At 47.9% G+C, this 20,034-nt stretch overlaps 1 protein-coding gene across 16 annotated transcripts in view; it reads left to right on the plus strand.

Annotated features, from left to right (window-relative positions):
* The window catches only part of ARNT2 (aryl hydrocarbon receptor nuclear translocator 2), a 185,419-nt gene that overhangs the window by 65,774 nt on the left and 99,611 nt on the right, over positions 1 to 20,034 (plus strand). For all 16 annotated transcript variants that reach the window (XM_064366132.1, XM_021674386.2, XM_021674380.2 and 13 more), the window contains exon 5: positions 2,382 to 2,595. In XM_064366132.1, the coding sequence (XP_064222202.1) occupies positions 2,382 to 2,595 (214 nt within the window). The remainder of the gene's footprint in view (positions 1 to 2,381; positions 2,596 to 20,034) is intronic.

Here is a 20,034-nt window from a genome sequence, read left to right on the forward strand (position 1 = left end):
AGACTGTTTAACATGGGCCCGAGGTATAACGCAGGCCGAATAACTCGCAGGTAAGCAACAGGCATAGACCGTTTAACATGGGGCCTGAGGAGTAATGCAGGCCTAATAGCTCGCCCGTAACAGACAGGCATAGGCCGTTTAACATGGGCCCGAGGTATAACGCAGGCCGAATAACTCGCAGGTAACAGACAGAAGTCATTAAGCACTGCTAGGTGCTAAAGTCAGTGAAATGTTTTTTGTCTACATGTCTTTAATCTTTACCAAAAAACCCACAGCGTCAATGCTTGAAATGAATCTCGTTATCTTTAAGTGACTGAGGATTTTCAAAGTGGTGTAGAGAGAGAAGACAGTTGCGCAGGTCAGAGGAGTCCTCCTTTTGTTCCTCTCTCAGCTGCTTGGATGATGATGATAATGTCTGCTTTATGGAGCACCTACTGTGTGCCAGGCCCTTACTGAGTCCTCACACACAGCATCTCATTTAACCTTGCTAGAGCTCACTGAAAAAAATTTGCTGAGGGCATAAAGTAACATGCCCAAAGTTGCACAGCTATGTAGGAGAGCCATAGATGAAAGTGTCCTTTTACTCCAGAGTACATGCTCTTAACTGTTGCTGTCTGTTTTCTTGGAGCATGGAGGGTGGTGCTGGATTCAGGGCACAGGAACTTGGTCGTGAGGGATGGTGTCCCAGGGAATAAACATCACGGGGGAGGGTGGCAGCAAGAGGGTCTCTGATGCAAGCGGGGCTTCATCCTATAAGACTTCCCCACAGTTTTTGCAACCTGGGAAAAAAGTGAAGTCATTCAGCCTCCACTTCCTCTCCTCCAGTCATAAAGAATCCTGTTCTTCCCCAGACATCATCCTCTTCCGTTTTTCATTTTCTTACCGCTCTTCCTGTTGGGAAAATTGTCCCAATACTGAAAATAAAAATGCTGACCAAATTCTCTGAACTAATTAAGCATCTAGGTGACTCAGAACAGCAGAAGTGCAAAGCAAGAGAAATGGGCAAAATAAACTTATCCTTAAAAAATGCTTGTACCAACTGCTTCTGCCCCGGTTTCCCAGGCAGAGGATGTTAGAATTTTTTCCCAGCCGAGGGCTTAGACACGTTTACAAAGCTCCCTGGGTTCTGCTCATCAGCACATTAGTGTTTTCTAGACTTGGGGTCCTTGGACCCTGCTTGGGGACTGGGATTGGGGGCGCCAGACTCCCCACCTTTTGTCTCCACTCTGCTGGCTGTCCATATGCTTTACAGTGGGGTTTTCGCATAAGATTGCATTCAAATAAAGGATTGCCAGCAAAAAATGTTTGCCAGCTGCTGACCTACAAGGATACCTTTGTCCTCTGGAGCCTGAACAGTGCTTGAAGTAGTTGGAGGGGTGGCCATGGATGACAGTGCCTGGGGAAGACTTAGAGCCTGGCTCCTGCAGGCACAAAGCCCGTTTCATTCAGTGGCAAAGGGCTCCTTAGCCTGATGTGAGAGTAGCATGAGCGAGTACACTGGAGCTGCCGTTGGGTACTACGAAGAAAAGACATCTCGTTTTAACAAAGTTGATTTTGCCCCATCCATGTCCTTCTGAGGATAACGTCAAGGCTTTCTGCTGCCCATTCCTGGACCCAAACAGCTTCCTTCCTGCCTTCAATGACAGTCATGACCCCAATGGATCAGTGTGAGCCCAGGGTTGGCGCTCCTAACCTCTTCTCATTGTAAAGTGATATGGATAATACTATATGCCCTGCAGCCTCCCAGGATGACGCTGAGAGTCTTTTGAGACGATGATGATTATTGTCAGTTCTGGAAATCCGACAGAAATGCAAATGTAAGGGGATACTCTTAGAGCCAGCGCCCAGCATTCAGCTCAGAAATGCAGGAAAAGAAAAGGAACAAGAGCGTACTTTCAGTGTGGCAAGCTCTGGGTGGGGAGACACGTGGTCTTTTTCATTCTCCCTTCTCACCTTCCCCTTCCCCTTCCCTTCCTTCTATCCAGCACCTTTTGTGCCAAGCACTATGTGTTGGACCCGTCTGCTCCAATGACATGACTGCAGTTTCAATATGTGGTGAAGCTGTTCACCCTCTGGCAACCCAGCACCTTCTGGTGATCACTCATTGCTCTCCCATCCCCCAGCCTGGAAATTTTCTCTCTCCCCAACAAAGGACTCATGAAGACAGGGCTGACTGTGTTGACAGTAGCTGTATCTTAGGGATGGTGCAAGCTTTGTGCATTTTTCTAGCTTATTTTCCAGTAAAAAAGCACTTGTTTCCCAATCTATTTGTGTACCAGAATAAATATGCAGATAAAGGAAATTGAAGGTTCCTAATAAGAAAGTTTAATCAGCCTGGGTCTGTCACTTTATTTGTGCCAATCACAATCTTTTCTTTGTAGGAACTGAAGCATCTCATCCTTGAAGCAGCTGATGGATTTCTGTTTGTGGTGGCTGCTGAGACAGGACGAGTGATTTACGTGTCCGACTCCGTCACCCCTGTTCTGAACCAGCCCCAGTCAGAGTGGTTTGGGAGCACGCTCTACGAACAGGTGCATCCTGATGACGTGGAGAAGCTGAGAGAGCAGCTGTGCACCTCAGAAAACTCAATGACAGGTCAGTGAAGCTCCCTTTATGAGGCTGTCTGACTCTCGAAGAGATTCTTTTAGTAAACAGGCCAGGAAGCTGGAGGCCACGAGAGGCTGCCTAAAGGTGAGGGAATATGTCTGACGTAGCTTGTGTGATGACTTCATTCACTTGATAACATTAAAAATCCATTTTCAATACATCATCTTTTTCTGTATTTTACCTGCAATTAGTGTACATTACCACTGGAGGCTGTCGTTGACATATTAGTCAGATTCGTATGCCCTGTTTGAAGTTTATGCAGCAAGCGTGTGATATCTGATCCTGACCACAGACATTCATTACCCAGGCCTTAGTTACCTGAAATCGAGTTCCTTATTGAAACGTTTAAATATAGTCAATTCTACTCATACGTGTTTCTAAAAATCACTGCAGTATACACAGTCATGCAATAAAAACTACAGGGCTTATGGAGAAAAAGTACTTTAGAAGCACAACACGCAATAATTTGTCAGATAAAAGCAAACATAAAAGCCTATTATAAGCCAGGCACAGTGGCTCATGCCTGTAATCCCAGCACTTTGGGAGGCCGAGGCAGGTGGATCACGAGGTCAAGAGATCGAGACCATCCTGGCCAACATGGTGAAACCCCATCTCTACTAAAATACAAAAATTAGCTGGGCATGGTGGCACGTGCCTGTGGTCCCAGCTACTCGAGAGGCTGAGGTGGAAGAATTGCTTGAACCCAGGAGGTGGAGGTTGCAGTGAGCCAAGATTGCGCCACTGCATTCCAGCCTGGCGACAGAGCAAGACTCCGTCTAAAAAAAAAAAAAACCTATTATAAATGGTAGCACAGCTTTAACATTAAGTGGTTAAGAAAGGTATCCACCTTACCATGCATATGGCAGTTGAGTTTGAAAATGACCTAAAGTTGGCTTATGGAGGTAGTCTCAGAAGGTGTGCTCATTTGTATGTTACTGTGAAATGGTAGTAGGACAGTCGTGAAATCTGACGAGAGTTTTAACTCCAAATGTGGATGAATGTGGCTAATAACACACTGTGGACCGAGAGAGCTGACTGATGTCTGAGGTATGTGAATCTGGTGTATTTCCATGTGGCTTGGTTCAGCTAGATGCAACTTTGTATGTTCATCTAATTTTTCTTACAGATAAGCAAATGCAAAATCCACATTATGCTCAGCTTGTTCCTTAATACGTCAGTCACATTGAAAAAAATTTGCATTGTTGAAACAAGAGTTATAGAAGTATTATACCAAAATATTTGCATTCTGCTCTATGACAGATATATTTGTGTTGTCATTCTCGCTGGCTGTATTATGAGCTGTTGTATTCTCACTGGCTGTGTTACGAGCTGTTGTATTCTCGCTGGCTGTGTTACGAGCTGTTGTATTCTCGCTGGCTGTGTTACGAGCTGTTGTATTCTCACTGGCTGTATTATGAGCTGTTGTATTCTCGCTGGCTGTGTTACGAGCTGTTGTATTCTCGCTGGCTGTGTTACGAGCTGTTGTATTCTCGCTGGCTGTGTTACGAGCTGTTGTATTCTCGCTGCCTGTGTTACGAGGTGTTGTATTCTCACTGGCTGTGTTACGAGCTGTTGTATTCTCACTGGCTGTGTTACGAGCTGTTGTATTCTCACTTACTTTTGTGTCTGTCCACAGTGCCCAACTCAGTGCTTTGCCCGTAGTAGGCCTTCAGCAGAAGCCTGATGAATTAGTGAGTGTGTTGTTTATTGTGGTCAGCCCAGGACGCCTTAACAAAAATACCACAGAATGGGTTACTTAAACAACAGAACTGTGTTTTCTCCTAGTTCTGGAGGCTGAGTGTTCAGTGTCCTAGTCCATTTGGCCTGCTATAATAAAATACGATCAACTGAATAGCTTTTAAGTAACAGAAATTTATTTCTCACTGACATGGTTTGGATCTGTGTCGTCACCCAAATGTCATGTTCTATTGTAATTCCCAATGTTGAGGCGGGCCCTGATGGGAGGCGATTGGATCATGGGCGTGGTTTCGCATGAATGGTTTAGTAACACCCTCTTGGTGCTGTTCTTCCGATAGTGAGTGAGATCTTACAAGATCTAGTTGTTTAAAAGTGTCTAGTACCTCCCCACTCTCTCTCTTGTTTCTGCTTCTACCATGTAAGACATCTGCATCTCTTCACCTTCTGCTGTGATTGTAAGCTTCCTGAGGCCTCCCCAGAAGCCAAGCAGATATCAGCATCATGCTTTTTGTACAGCTTGCAGATGGTGAGCCAGTTAAACCTCTTTTGTTTACAAATTACCCGGTCTCAGGTATTTCTTTATAACAATGGGAGAACAGACTAATACACTCACAGTTCTAGAGGCTGGGAAGTCCAAGAGCAAGGCACCTTGGTGTCAGGCAAGGGCCCACTTTCTGGTTCATAGATGCTGCCTTCTAGCTGTGTCCTCACATGGTGGAAGGGACTAGCTGTCTGTCTGGGATCTGTTTTATGACAGCACCTAATCACCTCCTAATGGCCTCATGTTCTAATACCGTCATCTGGGGGTTAGAATTTCAGCGAATGAATCTGGAGAGAGCATAAGCATTCAGTTCCTTGCGTTCCAGATCAGTATGTCAGCAGGTTTGTTGTTTCCTGAGGCCCTTTTCCTTGATTTGGAGCTGGCCACCTTCTTGTATTCTCACAACAAGAGTTATAAGCAGCCTAAGTGTAGGTCTCTCCTCCGTGTACACGTATCTGTTGTGTCTCTCCCTCTTCTGATGAGGACACCAGTCACTATATTAGGGCTCGGCCATATGATCTCATTTAAGCTTAATGATGCCTTTAAAAGTCCTGACCCCTAAATACAATCACATTCTTGGGTACTGGGGATTGAGACTTCAATATCCCAATTGTAGCAGGGAGCACAATTCCACCTATAATAACACTTAGGATAAGACCGAGTCAGATGTTGCTAAAAGTGAGAGATGTACAGCTGTTTCAGAAGGATAGTAGTAATATTCCCAGTGCTGGTGATCAAACATGTATAAAAGGAGGGAGAAGACAGAGAATTAAGGTGTGAGGACAGCATCTTTGTCTCCTGGCAGTAAGCTCCGATGTGCTTGTAAAACAGCGATGCTGAAATAGGCTCAGAGAGACTCTCTCTGCCGCCCCACTCTCCTGCCTGAATTAGCAAACTCCATATAGAAAATCCTAAGGGAACACACCTTATAAAGTTAAAAATTTGACAGGGATGTAAAAGGGAAAAACCAACCAACCAGGAAATATTGGTTTGACAGCTGAAATCACCTTCTCTAGAAAGTGCTGTCTTTCCCAGACTTCTACATGTGACCACAGGATGTGGCTTTTGGAAACCCAGTCAGGAGACCAAGCTGGGACAGCTGCCAGGGAAGTGATGGTCAAGGCCAGTCAGGCTCTGGCCAAGGGTGTAGCCAACTGGTTCATCATAGCTGGGTGGACATTTCTTTCCGTGTGAAGTCTGAATGTGTCTGGCAGAGTTTAAAGAGGTGATGTGAACCACATCTGGACAGAAATGTCCTTGGAGTGGACACTGAGTCACTGGGGCAGTGGAAGGCATCTTCTAGAATGCCAGGGAAGGCCCTGTGAAAGGTAAAGAGCCAGGCCTCTGAGCTCACCTGTTGGCCAGGCTCCTCTTGTGAAGAACAAGATGAGGCTGGAGAAGTGAGTTGTTATTCTTAGGGTGGAAGAGAGGACAGGGACTCTCTCGCAGTCACAGGATGTGATGTGACTTTCCTAGAGCATACAACAAACCTTGTTGATTACGTGGGGGAGAGCTTGGAAGAGCTCCCTGAAACTGGGCTGGTACTCAGACAGGCGTTAGGGTTTTCCTGGTGCTCAGGACAGGGCTAGAGTGGGCTTCATCCATCACCAGCCCAAGCGTAGGTGTAATTTTAAAATTGTATTAAAAGGTCTCAGATGTGACTTAACGCCTTCAATTATTAGACTAGAGTCTCTCAAACCCTCCTGTCCCTGGACTCGTGTGGTTTTAGGCCTGGAAAGAGGTGACATGGTCCCCTTTGGGAGAGTCAGGGTGGAAGGGTGTCGAGGCAGGGAGCCAGGCAGGCCGGCTAGAGTGGGGGTGGCTTAACTAGGGCAGCCTGACCTCCTTTCCCAGTGGAATCTCCTTCCTGTGAGCCTCTCTCAGGAGTGATTTAATGTCTCATTTGTTGGACCTGCAGGGTCACCTATACTGAATGTGTGGAGGTTTGTATGTGCACAGGACAAGAAACCTGACTGCACTGGGGCCTGCGCACTCCCATACTGGCTCGGGGACCCCAGAAAATCAATGTGCTTGCAAAGAAGTTGCAGCATCTGGGGTGATGGCGACGGTGGAGTTCTTTGTTGAATTAAGTTTTTTCTAGCTGGCGGGGTGGTGATGAAGAGTGGGTGAAAAGTTATATACAGTCTCCTTAGAAACATCGTGGAGTGATGTGGGTCAGTGTCAGGATCTGACTTGTCTGCGAATGAAACTAAGTTTATCCACGTGGAGAGAGAATGGGTGAAGCCTTACCATACAGCAGTGACACGGCTAGTGGAACGAGTGCTGGAAAGGGAGTTGGGAGCTCCCTGCTTTTGTTCTGGTTTTCAGTTTGTGATCTTGGCGAAGTGACTCTTTCTTCTCTGACCCTCATTCTCCTTATCTCGACCCAGGAAATTTCTAAGTCTCCTTCCAGCTCTGATTCTACTCTTTTCCTCATCCACCAATATAAGAATTGGAGGCAGAGTGGAGGTGGGGGACTAGTGAAAAACCCAAGAGAAGCTGCTCCGAAGGCTCAGGGTCATGAGCCCAAGCCCCTGCTGCTGCTGATCGGGGGACCTGCTCCATTGCTGATGAGCGGCACACACGGAAGAGGGATGGCATTGGCCCTGGAAGCTCGAGAGCCACCCAGAAAGTGTGTCCCTTCCCCAGGACTCGAATCAGCAGTGGTTACAGGTGGACACTGCTAAGTGCTTTTACTTTCACCAAAAGAGGAGCCCCGCTCTGCTCAAGCACTTGTTTTGACAGACAGCCAAAAGGGATCGCCTGTCTCAAGCTGAGGAACTGGATGCACACCTGGGAAGCTCTCCACGAACACTGCCTGGGGAGGGCCCAGCTTTCCCTTTGTAGGGGTGATTGGGATGTTGAGGACCCTGAGGGTTGTAGGGGCCTCAAAGGGCCAGTTAGGGGAGCCAGCGTCTTCCAGAGACTGTGCTTCCAGAAAAGAGGCTGTAAAGCCAGCCTGGGTTTAATTGATAAAACCACCTCCCAACTGGCTTGAGTGAAAAAAGAATTGGTGTAAAGGAGCACTGCCGGCCTCAGGCATAGAAGGATCCAGGTGATGAAACACGGCTAGCAAAACAGTAGTCAGTTCTTTGTGATTTGTGGATTTCCTACTGACCAATTCACCTTCTAGCCAAAACTTACCTGTGACCCCAGACGTGAATGCTCATGGAGCTTTTGTGGTATTTGTGGGCACGTGCCAAGCGGCAAAAAAACAGTCACCTGATGTGCACGTTTCCAGCTGAGGTTGAACAAGGGGACGCTTCCTCTGCCTCGTTTCAGCTCATACTGTGAACAGGTGTCCTTTTCATGCTCTATTTGGGGCCGCATTTTTTGCATTTGTGTGTCTTTTCTTGGGGACTTCGCTGTTTCAGATGGTCCCTGAGTGCTGCGCTGAAGCTAGTGTTCCGAAGCCCGGGATGGGTGTGATGAGCCTTACGGAGGAAGCGGGCATTTCAGATGAGCTTTGTTTGGGCCTGAGTTACCGCGCCGTTGGCCGTCAGTTCAATGTTAATGAATCAACAACAGATGTTAAATAGGTATCTTTAGACAGAAACACACATAAAACAAGATCACTTACTGATCAGTGGACAAGAACGTTACAAACAAGACGGCTGCAGAAACTGAATCCCCTTAGAAGCATTGGTTCCATATTTGATAATTCAGTGTTCACAGCAACTCTATAGGACATAGCGACCTTGAATAATGAGGACCAACTGTATGTTTATCTTTTTTCCCCATCTCCTGGCTTTGCTTTCCTCTGAGCAGGGTTGATTCTCAGGAAGGCTCTCCTCACATGGCAACAAAGGTGTTTACTAGATGAGTTGGGCTCACATTTCCTGGCTCCCACAGCACCAGCAGAACCTGGGTGCCTTCCTGCTGTGGTTGCAGCAGACATCCCGGGCCTGGCTCTCTTGTCTCATTTTGGTCCACCTGCCCTGCCTTGGCCGGTCCTGACTGCCAGGGAGACTCTGAGGCAGGATGTGAGGTCAAACTCCCTCTCCACCCAAGGCACTTGGATTCAGAAGTTGGGAAGATAAGATTCCCTCTCGGAGGAAGTCAGATGCTGTCACTGAAAGAAGGAAGAGATGGTGGGCAGGCAGGCGGCAGGCAGGCACTGGTCCAGGAGAGCTGGCCTCGGTGGTGGTGGAGGGGCTCCTTATGGGGAACGATGAGTGGTCTGCAGAATGGAAAGTACCTTTTCCTCTCACCAGGAATGCTTGGATGTTCGGGTTACAGGATTCTAAATAGAAAATGGAGCTAAATTCGCCTGGCTAATTTTTAATTTTTTTTTTTTTGTAGAGACAAGGTCTCGCTCTGCCACCCAGGCTCGAGTGCGGTGGCACAGTCATAGCTCACTGCAGCCTCTCTTGAGCCCAGAAGGGGCTCAAGATGTCAGGCCTGGAGGTGCCGGGATCAGATGGAAGTGGTGCCAGGGAGGGGCCCCGGAATTAATGATTGTGGATATCTGAGTGGCCTAACCCCCAGCTCTCTGCAGGGAAGGAGAGGAGCAGAGGGGAGACCCAGGGCATTCCAGGTGACAGGAGAGCCTCCGACTGAAACCGGATATGCCCAAGAGGTGGGGTTCAGAGAGCCAGCAGGGAGCAGCAGAAGCGGCTCAGTAGGGGCTGCCCAGGGGAGCGCAGAGTGAGCAGATTCTTTGTGCCTTCCGGTTCGCTCCTGTGACTGTTGAACTCTGGAGAGCCTCGATCCTGGTGAGCAGAACTGGAGGCGCCTTGTGGGTGACCTCAAGCACTGCCCTGGGTGGGGACCGCCTGGCTGCCTGGGCTGGGAAGCGGATGTGGACAAGGAAAACCCACGTACGCTTCAAGGCAAGGTTGATTTGGCCTGTTCCCTGCATTCCACTTCCGTGGCTCTGTTTCTGCTGGACTCTTCCTGCATTCAGAGAATTGGGTCAGCATTATGGTTCAGTGTAGGAAATAACTTCAAAATATAGCTGTCCAACAGCAGAAGAGGGTGCCAGAAAAGGCCAAATTCCTCCCTCCCTCCCTCTCTCCCTCCCTCCCTTCCTTCCCTCCTCCCTCCCTCCCTTCCTTCCTTCCCCTCCCTCCTTCCTTCCTTCTCCCTCCCTCCCTCCTTCTCTTCCTTCCTCCCTCCCTCCTTTTCCTTCCTTCTTCCCTCCCTTCTTCCTTCTTTCCTTCCCCCTCCCTCCTTCCTTCCTTTCCCCTCCCCTCCCTCCCTCTCTTCCTTCCTCCCTCCCTCCCTCTCTCTTCCTTCCTTCTTCCCTCCCTCCCTTCCTCCCTTCCTTCCTTCCTTCCCCCCTTCCCCCTCCCTCCTTCTTTCCTTTCTTCTTTCTTTCTCTCCCTCTCTCTCTCTTTCTTTCTCCAGTCACTACTTAGTTTATTCATCCATTCGACAAATACCTGCCTTGCATGGCTGTAGAAAGGTCATGTGGGGTGCAGCTTACCTTGTGATCCGCCTCTCCTTCCCCATCCCCTATATGTAAGAGTCCCCAGCTGTTGTTGAATGAATGAACTCCCATTTGTCAACCATTCCAGCCCAGATTCTTTGTGATAATTTGCAGAGAGACCAAGCCAGATTGGTTCCCAAGGGGTCTGGCTGGAAAGTTCCTGTGCCTGATTCACATGTCCCAATCAGCTGTGATTAAGCTTTCCTATCTCCCTGAGAGCTTCGTGGAAATCCAGAGATGCTTTCAGCCTTGGATCACAGGATTTGGCCAGGCTGTGGTCTGGGCACAGAGAGCAGCTCACGAGAACAGCCCACCAGGGAGCCATTTTCAGCTAGCTCTGCAGCTCTGCTCATATACCTTTCATCAGGCTGCCTTTCCATGAGAGTTTAAAGATGGTGCTTTCACTGAAGAGTCTCCCTGCCTGTCTGGGAGAGAGGACATCTGTGGGACACTCAGTCCATGTTGCTTTCATTCTTCTCATTAAACCGTAACAGCTGGGTGGGTGGCTCACACCTGTACTCCCAGCACTTTGGGAGGCTGAGGCAGGAAGATTGCTTGTGTTCAGGATTTTGAGACCAGCCTCAACAATATAGTGAGACCTTACCTCTACAAAAAAATTTTAAAAAATTACCTGGGTGTGGAGTTGTGCACCTGTATCCCCAGGTACTCAGAAGGCCGAAGTGGGTGGATTGCTTGAGCCCAAGAGGTCAAGGTTGCAGTGGGCCGAGATCGCGCCACTACACTCCAACCTGAGTGACAGAGCGAGACCCTGTCTCTAAATAAATAAATAGCATAATAGTGAAATATTAATAGCTATAATTAATTATTTTTCTTTTTTAGAGACAAGGTCTCACTACCTTGCCCAAGTTGGTCTCAAACTTCTGGCCTCAAGCAATCCTTCAGCCTCATCCTCCCAAATAACTGGGACTACAGGTGTGCACCACCATGCCTAGCTAATTTTTAAATTTTTTTTGTAGAGACAAGGTGTCGCTCTGTCATCCAGGCTCGAGTGCAGTGGCACAGTCATAGCTCACTGCAGTCCCTCTTGAGCCCAGGAGGGGCTGAAGCATCTCTCCCACCTCAGCTTCCCAAGTAGCTGAGACTGCAGGCGGGTGTCACTGCATTTGGCTAATTTTTAAATTTTTTTGTAGAGATGGGGTCTTGCCACCTTGCCCAGGCTGGCCTCAAACTCGTGGCCTCAAGCACTGCTCCCATCTCAGCCTCTCAGAGTGCGGGGATCACAGGCATGAGCCACTGCAGCCGATCACCTTGCATTTTTCTAGCATCTTTACCTACTTCAGTGGATACCAACCCCCGTTGCACATTAGCATCAATCACCTGGGGAGATTTGATAAATACACTTGCCCAGGATTTGGGGAGGGAGCTGGGCACTGGTGTTTTGTTAAACCTTCCCAGGTGGTTTTGATGCACAGGGAGGGTTGAGAACCGTTTGTCATCTGGGCCCTCATCGGGGTCCTGTGCATGGGGATTATTGGCCCCATTCCCCAGGTCATGAGCGTGAGGCTTGAAGTTACAGAGAAGTTTTCAGGGTCACACACCTGAGGCCAAACAGCTGCTACAAAGTAGAGATCATAGTCAGTGACGAAGAAGTTTATTGCCTTTGGGGCATCTGGATACAAAAAAGACTTGGCACGACCCAGTATCCCTGGGGTACCAGGAGCCAGAACAGTGTTCGGTGGGGTTTGGGCATATGAGTGGTGAATAGCATCAAAGCTCCGAGACTAAGGCAGATGCCCCAGGGTCTCTGGGATCATGCGTCGTCTAGTGCAGCACTTCTCAAAGTGTGGTGCTTAGACCAGATGCATGAGCATCATTTGTGGATTTGTTGGAAATGCAGATTCTCCCCCACTGAATCAGAAGCCCTGAAGGCCCAGTGATCCGTATTTTCACCTACCTTTCAAGTCATCGTGATGCATATTAAAGTTTGAGAACCACTGCCTTAGTGAAACCATCCTGGGACTTCCTATCAAGTCATCTGGATTGAGTCTGCTGTTATTCTTGGCTTTGCCAAGCTCTTTGATCTCCAAGTTTAGCTTTCCTCCTCAGAAAGATGGGGGATCTGTGACTTTGTGAAATGTCTTATTAATCGTAGAACTCCATGCACGTGTTTGTTTGGGTTTACTTGGGAGGTGAACCCTGGTAAGCTCTGTTACGTGTGTTTCATGGGGACACTGCACTTGCATCTGTGAGGTGCAGGGAGCTTCTTAGAGATGCGAAATTGCAGGTCCCATCCCAGGCCTATTGAATCACGATGTACATTTTAATAGGATTCCCAGGAACTTATATACTTAGATGCACATTATAATTTGAGAACTGCTGAACTAAAGAATTTAGCAAACAGTGATTATGCTGGGGGCTGCTTGCAGCAGCCTGGGTCGAGGGCATCCTTTGGTAGCCAGGACTGGCATGAAGTGATCAGATCTGCCCCAGTGACTCAACTGCCAACTTGTGTTTGCACAGCCCTCAGGTGACAGACCAGGAGCAGCTATAAGAGTAGCTCTGTGGGTTTGCTTTCCCCTCTACACTTACTATCTAGGGCAGAGGCTGATGAGGCATGAGAAATATGCGTGGTAGCATAGCAGCCTGTAGCAGCCTTGGGAAACTCACTGTGCAAGCCTGTACATCCCCAGCTCTCCACTGGGGTCAGCGCAAAGTTTGCAGGTTCAGCAGGAGGCATCCTCCACTGTGGAACAGGAGGAGAGCGTGGAGCTGCTAGCGTGCTCATCCTGTCACCCTGGGAAAACCCAGGCTAGATCAGGAAGAAACGCAGTTATACGTGACTCCGCAGGGACAGCATGCACCTCTTGGAACGTGTGTGCCTGGGAAAATAGCTGCCAGTTGTCAACATGCAGCCTCAGCCTACCCAAGGCAGCTGGGCCTTCTTCCTGACACTTTGCAAAAGAGGGCAAGGACAGACTGTTGGATGCAGCCGTGTGGTTGAGTCCTTCAGTGGAAGAATGTCAGGCAGATATTTGGTCCCACGGGGTCCTGTGAACGATACAGTCTCCCCCTGGGATATCAGTTCTGGAAGAAGATGGCCCATTTCCAAGTGTCAGTCATGAAGGTAACTTCATAAAAACTGTACTTTCAAACATATGGCTTATTTTCTTTGGACTACCCAAACTTAGTCTTTGGACTAATGCCAGAATCTGAATCCTGAACACATTGAGCAGGCCATTTCTGCCATATTAGGTAACATAGATAAATGTGGCAAAAAAAAAACAAAAAACACTTGATTTTATCTCAACTATTAACACTGTTATTGAGTTTCTGTTGTTTGAAATAGAAATGAAGTGTTTTTATGGCAAGAAAAGCATGTTTATTTGACTTAGGCCCCTTGGAAATTGCCCAGTTGTGTAGTAAACATTTAAGCTGCCGGAAAAAGCATTTCGGGTAAGTTGCCAGAGGTGCCTGGTAAATGCACATGAGAGTGAAATCTGAGAATTGCTGGCTGGTTGTTTTTTGTATCTTCACAGTGACTTTCCCACTAGAAAACGGAGCCTCCTTAGATCTGTTATCCCAGATGTTCCTTTGGAGCCAGTTCAGTTCTTTCTCGTTGTTAAATATTTATGCAACCTGCCTGTTTTGCTTCACGACATGCAGAGCATGGCTGATGCTGTTGAACTGTTTGTGTCTTTTTCTCATATTTTATGTTGAAAGATATTCCATGAATCTGGACAGATTTCCAGCCCGGGCTGCTGGGTTCATTATCGCTCTTGTGTCACAGCAGATAAAGGAGTCAGAGTGGTGTTTTTGCACACGTTGCAGACTCTGGCTGGAAGGCTTGCCTCCCTGCACACAGTGAGTTCCACCAGCCGTGTGTGCTAAGGAGTGGTGGTCGTGGGGGTTATATGAGGCTGTAGGGAGGCAGCGGGAGAGTGGAAGAATCCCTGTACTTGGAGTCAGATGGACCTGCTGACAGTTACAGTCCATGGCCTTTACCTTGGGTGAACGACTTAACCTCCCTGAGCCTCGGTTTTCTTGCTTTCTGGCTTGTAAATGCTGACAGCGATGCATCTCCTACAGAGCTGCTTTGAAGCAGGCATGCAATGACATATGGGATAGTATTAATGATAGTGTTTGGGAATTGTAGAGCGTCCATTCATTTTTTTTTTAATAACTGCAAATTCTATTTAAACCCTACTATAGATCAGTGGTTTTCCTAACTTTCCATCTTGCCCTGCTCTATTTGTCTTCTTAGCTCTCTAAAACATGTCAGGATTTTGGAAGTGTTGTGGAGGGAAGATGTGTAGGCCCTGATCTTTGTTAGTTTTGCCACCTTACAAAACAGTGACATGTGCTTGAGACTCTCCACTGCAGGCTCAGGTAGAGGAGAGGGAAGAAAGAGGAGGCCAGGTGCTTGGCTCATGCCTGTAATCCCAGCACTTTGGGAGGCCGAGGAGGGTGGATCACGAGGTCAGGAGATCAAGACCATCCTGGCTAACATAATGAAACCCCATCTCTACGAAAAATAGAAAAAATTAGCCAGGCATGGTGGCACATGCCTGTAGTCCTAGTTACTTGGGAGGCTGAGGCAGGAGAATAGCTTAAACCTGGGAGGCGGAGGTTGCAGTGAGCCGAGATCGCACCACTGCACACTCCAGCCTGGATGATACAGCGAGACTCCATCTTAAAACAAAATAAAACAAAACAATAACAAAAAAAAGAGGCACTTACCGCTTTCTCTGTCTTTGTTCTATTGATTCATCCATTCATCCAGCACATATTTAGTGAGTACTAACTTTGTGCAAGACACCATACTAAGTGCTGGGGATCTGGTGATGAATGAAACTGATGTGGCCTGGCTCTCGTGGAGTTTACAGTTTAGTGAGGAAAAGAGACACCGAAGAGATAATCACACCTAACACACTGTGGTAGGTGTGGAGGAAAAAGCCAGGAGGGTAACAAGAACAAACAACACGGGACGGGGCATGTCTGGGCAGGTTGGAGAAGGTCCCTGTGAGTGACTGATGCTGGGTGAGAACTGGCAAGGAAGCAGAAGGCAGCCAGGTGAGGAGGTGGTGAAGGGTGGGGAGAGCGGATGCTGACTCCAAAAGCAATCGCAGACCACTGAGGATTTTAACCAGAGGAAGCCCAGGATCCGTGTTAGATGTGAAACGCTCACTCTGCTGACTGAGTGGAGAATACATCGTAGGACGACCAGACAGATTTGGGGTATTCAAGATTAGAAGGATGCTAGGTTATCCTCGCAAGGGCTGATGCAGGCTTGGGTTGGGGAGGAGTGTAGTTCCTTCCAGCTGCCATAGCAAATTACTACAAACTGGGCAGCTTAAAACCATGGGAATGTATTATCTTGCCATTCTGGAAGCCAGAAGTCCAAAATCCAGGTGTCAGCAGCCGAGTCAGTTCTTTCTGGAGTCTCTGAGGGAGAACCTGTTCTGTGGCTCTCTCGTAGCCCTGGTGGTAGCCGACAATCCTTGCCATTCCTTGTGGACACATCGGTCCGATCTCTGCCTCCATCATAACGTGGCATTTTCCCTTTGTGTCTCTGGGTCCAAGTTTCCCTCTTCTTCTAAGAATACCCGTCTGTGTTCGATTAGGGCCCACCTTAATCTAGTATGACCTCATTTGAACTTGATTCTGTCTACAAAGACCCTCTTTCCAAATAAGGTCACAGGTGCAGGCTGTGAGTGGACATGAATTTGGGGCAGGGCATGGTGGGAGACACTAACGCCTAGGACAGTTCGTAACAGCGGAGATGGAGGGAAGTGGTTAAATTCAAGAGATACTTAGGCAGTGAAACCAACAAGGGATTGGATCCCCTCACTCTAGTTCTTCACCCAAATGGTGTTTTGAAAAGCTGATAGCTCGGGTCTTTGGTGACCTGGTTGCTGCCTTTTGTTCTCATTGTCGGATCTCTTCTAGTAGAAGTGTTTAACGGCAGGGAGGATGGGAGGCACCTCCTCGGCATTCCTGACCTGCCATGTTGACGGGAGCCCCAAAATCGACCACTTCCTTTGGTGCTTATGCATTCACTGATGGATCCCTTTGGACCCACCAGCTTATTTCTGTAGATCAACTCGGGCGCAATGCAGAATGTGCTCAGTGTGCCCGCTGGGAGGTAGGAATACTCATTGCTGTTGATTTTTTATCATCATTAATCACCTGTGCAGTGAGTCAGCAGAGATACAGCCCCAGGAATGGTCTTCCAGGCTGTGGGTGGTGTGGATTTGATTTGCCCCACGCTCCCATTCAGATGTGAGTGTGGATGCAGGTTGAGCCTTGCTGTATCGATTCCTCTGCTTCACCTTCCTGCTCTATTCCTCTTCATTTCTTTCCAGATGGGGCTATTCATGCTCACCCCTCATCCATCTGAAGTAGGCTGAAGCCACCCCAGGTGGGACAGAGCAGCATTTCCCCCTCTTCCTCTCCACACCTCCCTGATATGGCAGGGCTTGGAATTTGGTCACTATGCAGACCCACACAGGCAGTTTAATTCTTCAGGGCTGCCCCTCGCTGTTTTTCTCCCTGCTTCCATCCCTCGCAGCCCTGAGCCTGGGTTTCCCTCTCTCTTCGCCTGCCTTTATCCTGACCTGATTCATCCTTTCATGCCTGAGTCCTGCCTGCCTCCCCGTGCCTTGGGCCAGACCTGCCCCTTCATGCTGTCCATGTGGACAGCAGTAGAGCCAGGCACAACCCAGAGCCGAGGTCAAGACTGCTTTGTGCTGAGAGCAGCGGTTGGGTTCAGGTGGGGTGCATAGAGGGGTCCAGGCCAGGAACCGATGCAGGAGAGGGTGCAGGGAGATGGGACAGAATGTCTGAGTGATGAATAAGCAATGCACATCTAGGAATTGTGAAGTTTGGTCCCCAGCTCAGGACATAGTCTGTGACTGACACCTGGCCCGTTCAGGCCTGGCTCTGGCAGTCTGCAAGGTACAAGTTCCGTTTCCAGATGTTGGACTTAGCTGGCGGGTGCTTGACCACTGTGCCTACATTTCCAGAGGCTTCCTTTATCATTGCACCCTGAAACAAAGCAGGGCACCTATCCCCTCACCAGCCTCCTTCCTCTTCCTGACCTTGTCCTCCAGGTCTGCGGACCTATCATGCTTTTTTCAGGGAAACAACTTCTTAGGGAAGGGATCTAAAACAGAAGCGTACCTGGGCATGGCAAGGCTGGAAGAGACTTGCCCAGTAATGTCACTGAACGACTGGATTTTCCATGCGTGGTAAATATTTCTTTGTAAAGAGAAGTAACTGAGAGGACACAGCCTCATCAGCACAGGGCTTACGGGGAATCAGGGAGGCCACCGGGGATGCAAGTAGAACAGCCCTCACTGTGAACCTTGCGTGCATTTTATTTACACATCCAGCTGGATTTTCCCCTTTGGCATTAGAGAACAAGCTGCTTCCCTCTGAACAAGATTCTGTGGTCGAGGGAGCTCTCCAGCCTCTGTCTGAGCTGGGCTGCTGGGAATCAGGAAGTTAGGTTTGATCTTCAGGATCCAGGCCTTTCCCAGCTCACCATCACAGTGTGTCTCTGTCCTGGTTAACGAGGGAGTAGGAGGTTAAAGCTCTCTTCCGTGGCTCAACGTACATATTTTCCATCTCATCAGAAATGTATGGAATCGACTTTAGGATGCGAAACCTTGCTTTAAATTCACACAGAGATTTATCCATGTAACACTGGTGTGCTTCTTTATACCACTGAAAGCCGCCTCCTGAAGACTGGTCCCTACGTTTTCATTTTTGTATCATGGCTTTTCTTGAAACAAGGCATACCCAAATGAAGCCTGAAAAACACTTATTACAGCTTTGTAGATAAGTTTTTAAAATTTGCAGCCCTTAAAACAGTGGTTCTCAGCCTCAGGGTACATAAGAATTCTGTTGGTTCTTTTTAAAATTCGGATGCCAGGACGCCACTCCATTTCTGTGAACTTGACTATAAACTGCGGTGAAGTTCAGGCATCTGTCTTTTCACAAGCTACCCTGATGATTCCAGTGTGGTCCAACTATTGCTCCCCAATGCGACCCCTGCCAAAAAAACTCACACCTATAAAATAAAGTAAAATAATACAACCTAATTTGTCTTTTATCTAGGAGATAAATTTCAGGAAGATAGTTTCTTAATTTACTACCACGAAAAACCAAAATGTTAAAAATGTAATCAGCAACACAACTGAAAAATGTGCAGCACTTGGCATTTTAGGTCTTCTTTGAAAAAGTCTTGATTTCCTAATGAAGTATCTTTTATCCTAACTTTGATGTTCAGGAAGTCAATTGACAAAGACTTTTTTCTTCCTTCTATAACAGGAAACTACAACAAAAATAACCTAGAAGTAGTATTTTTTAGGCAGATATAATTATTTTGAGTTACTTTGGGATGCTTGAAAAGACAGATTGAATCACTGCTTCTTGCTGGTATGATTTAGATTTTAGTAATCGTCTCACGTGATGGTCACATTTTGTAATACTTTGGTTAAAAATAGCTTTGTTGCAAAAACTCCAGCATGATCAAGAAAATAAAAGTTTCCTTTAGCTTCACCAAAGACAGACACGTTTCCCTCCGAAATGTCATGACTCATGCCACGTGGCTAAATAAAAACGCACAGAGAGCACTGATCTTTCCTGTTTGTTGCTTTTTCAGTAGAAGCTAATTGAGGAAAACATCTGCATCCAGTTTTCCCTTTATTTTTGTAGATTCTTTTCTTCTGCTCCAATGCAAGCCTCCCCAGCCAGTCGTTTGCTCAGGAGTGATCTGATAGATGGCTTTCAGTTTTCTCCATTTGAGCGATGACATAAATTACTCTCCAGTGAGCTATTTACAATGGCATTCTTTCACCTTGAGCTAAGTGCATGCACTCTAAGGACCTGAACTCACAAGAGCTCTGTATCATGAGGGTCACACAGGCTGACTCTTCTCTCAGTTCTGCAGCTCCCTCCATAACAGGCCTGTGAAGTGGCCACTGGCTTCTTTTTGAATACCTGCAGCGGCGGAGCTGGCCACCTCAGAAGATAGCCCTTTCGACGTTCGAACAGTGCACTTGCACTCAGGTTGAAGTTACCCCCAGTAATCCCTGCCATCACCTTAGACAGCACAGCTCATGTTGCTTGATAGGGCTGGGAATCGGCAGACGTGTGGACTCACCGACTGCCATGGTGGGGAGTTAAGGGTATGGACTCTCTGCCTGGGTTTGAGTCCTCATTTCCCCGCTGACCAGTTGGGTGATCTTGGACAGGGTACAGGGATCCTCCCTGAGCCTGCAGTTCCTCATCACTGTTGGTAGGAGGATGGTGCCCAAGATGGTGCCTGGCACAGCCTGGGTACTCCATAAATGCTTGTCACCTTTTTATTTTCCCCACTGAAGGCACCTTTGTCTTAGGTGGTATTCTCAAGATGTGAAGCCTGGTCAGGGATTCATGCACACATTTTTGTGAGCACTCTCAGGAGAAAGTGGTGAGAGAGAAACTGGATAGGTCAGGACGGGTCAGAAGAGAAGCCAGGCAAAGACGCGGTTCCGGGGAGTCTAGCTTCAACCTCATCCACAGGGATGAAGCTGGGGAGTATAAGTTGCACACAGAGTCAGTCCCTCCTCAAGGCAAGGGAGTGGGTTTTTGCAACCCTGTCCCAGTCAGTTATTGGTCACAGGTCTTGAGGGGTGGGTGTGACTCCTAGACAACTTCAGGCCAGGTGGCTTCAAGGAGAAGCTCTGGAGAAGGTGCAGGTGTGAGCCATCAGCTGAAGAACGTGCAGCAGCTAGGGGAGGACCCAGCAGTC

This window comes from Aotus nancymaae, unplaced genomic scaffold (genome assembly GCF_030222135.1).
Source record: "Aotus nancymaae isolate 86718 unplaced genomic scaffold, 86718_ANA_hifiasm-v0.15.2.pri h1tg000064l_0, whole genome shotgun sequence".
NCBI lineage: Eukaryota > Metazoa > Chordata > Mammalia > Primates > Aotidae > Aotus > Aotus nancymaae.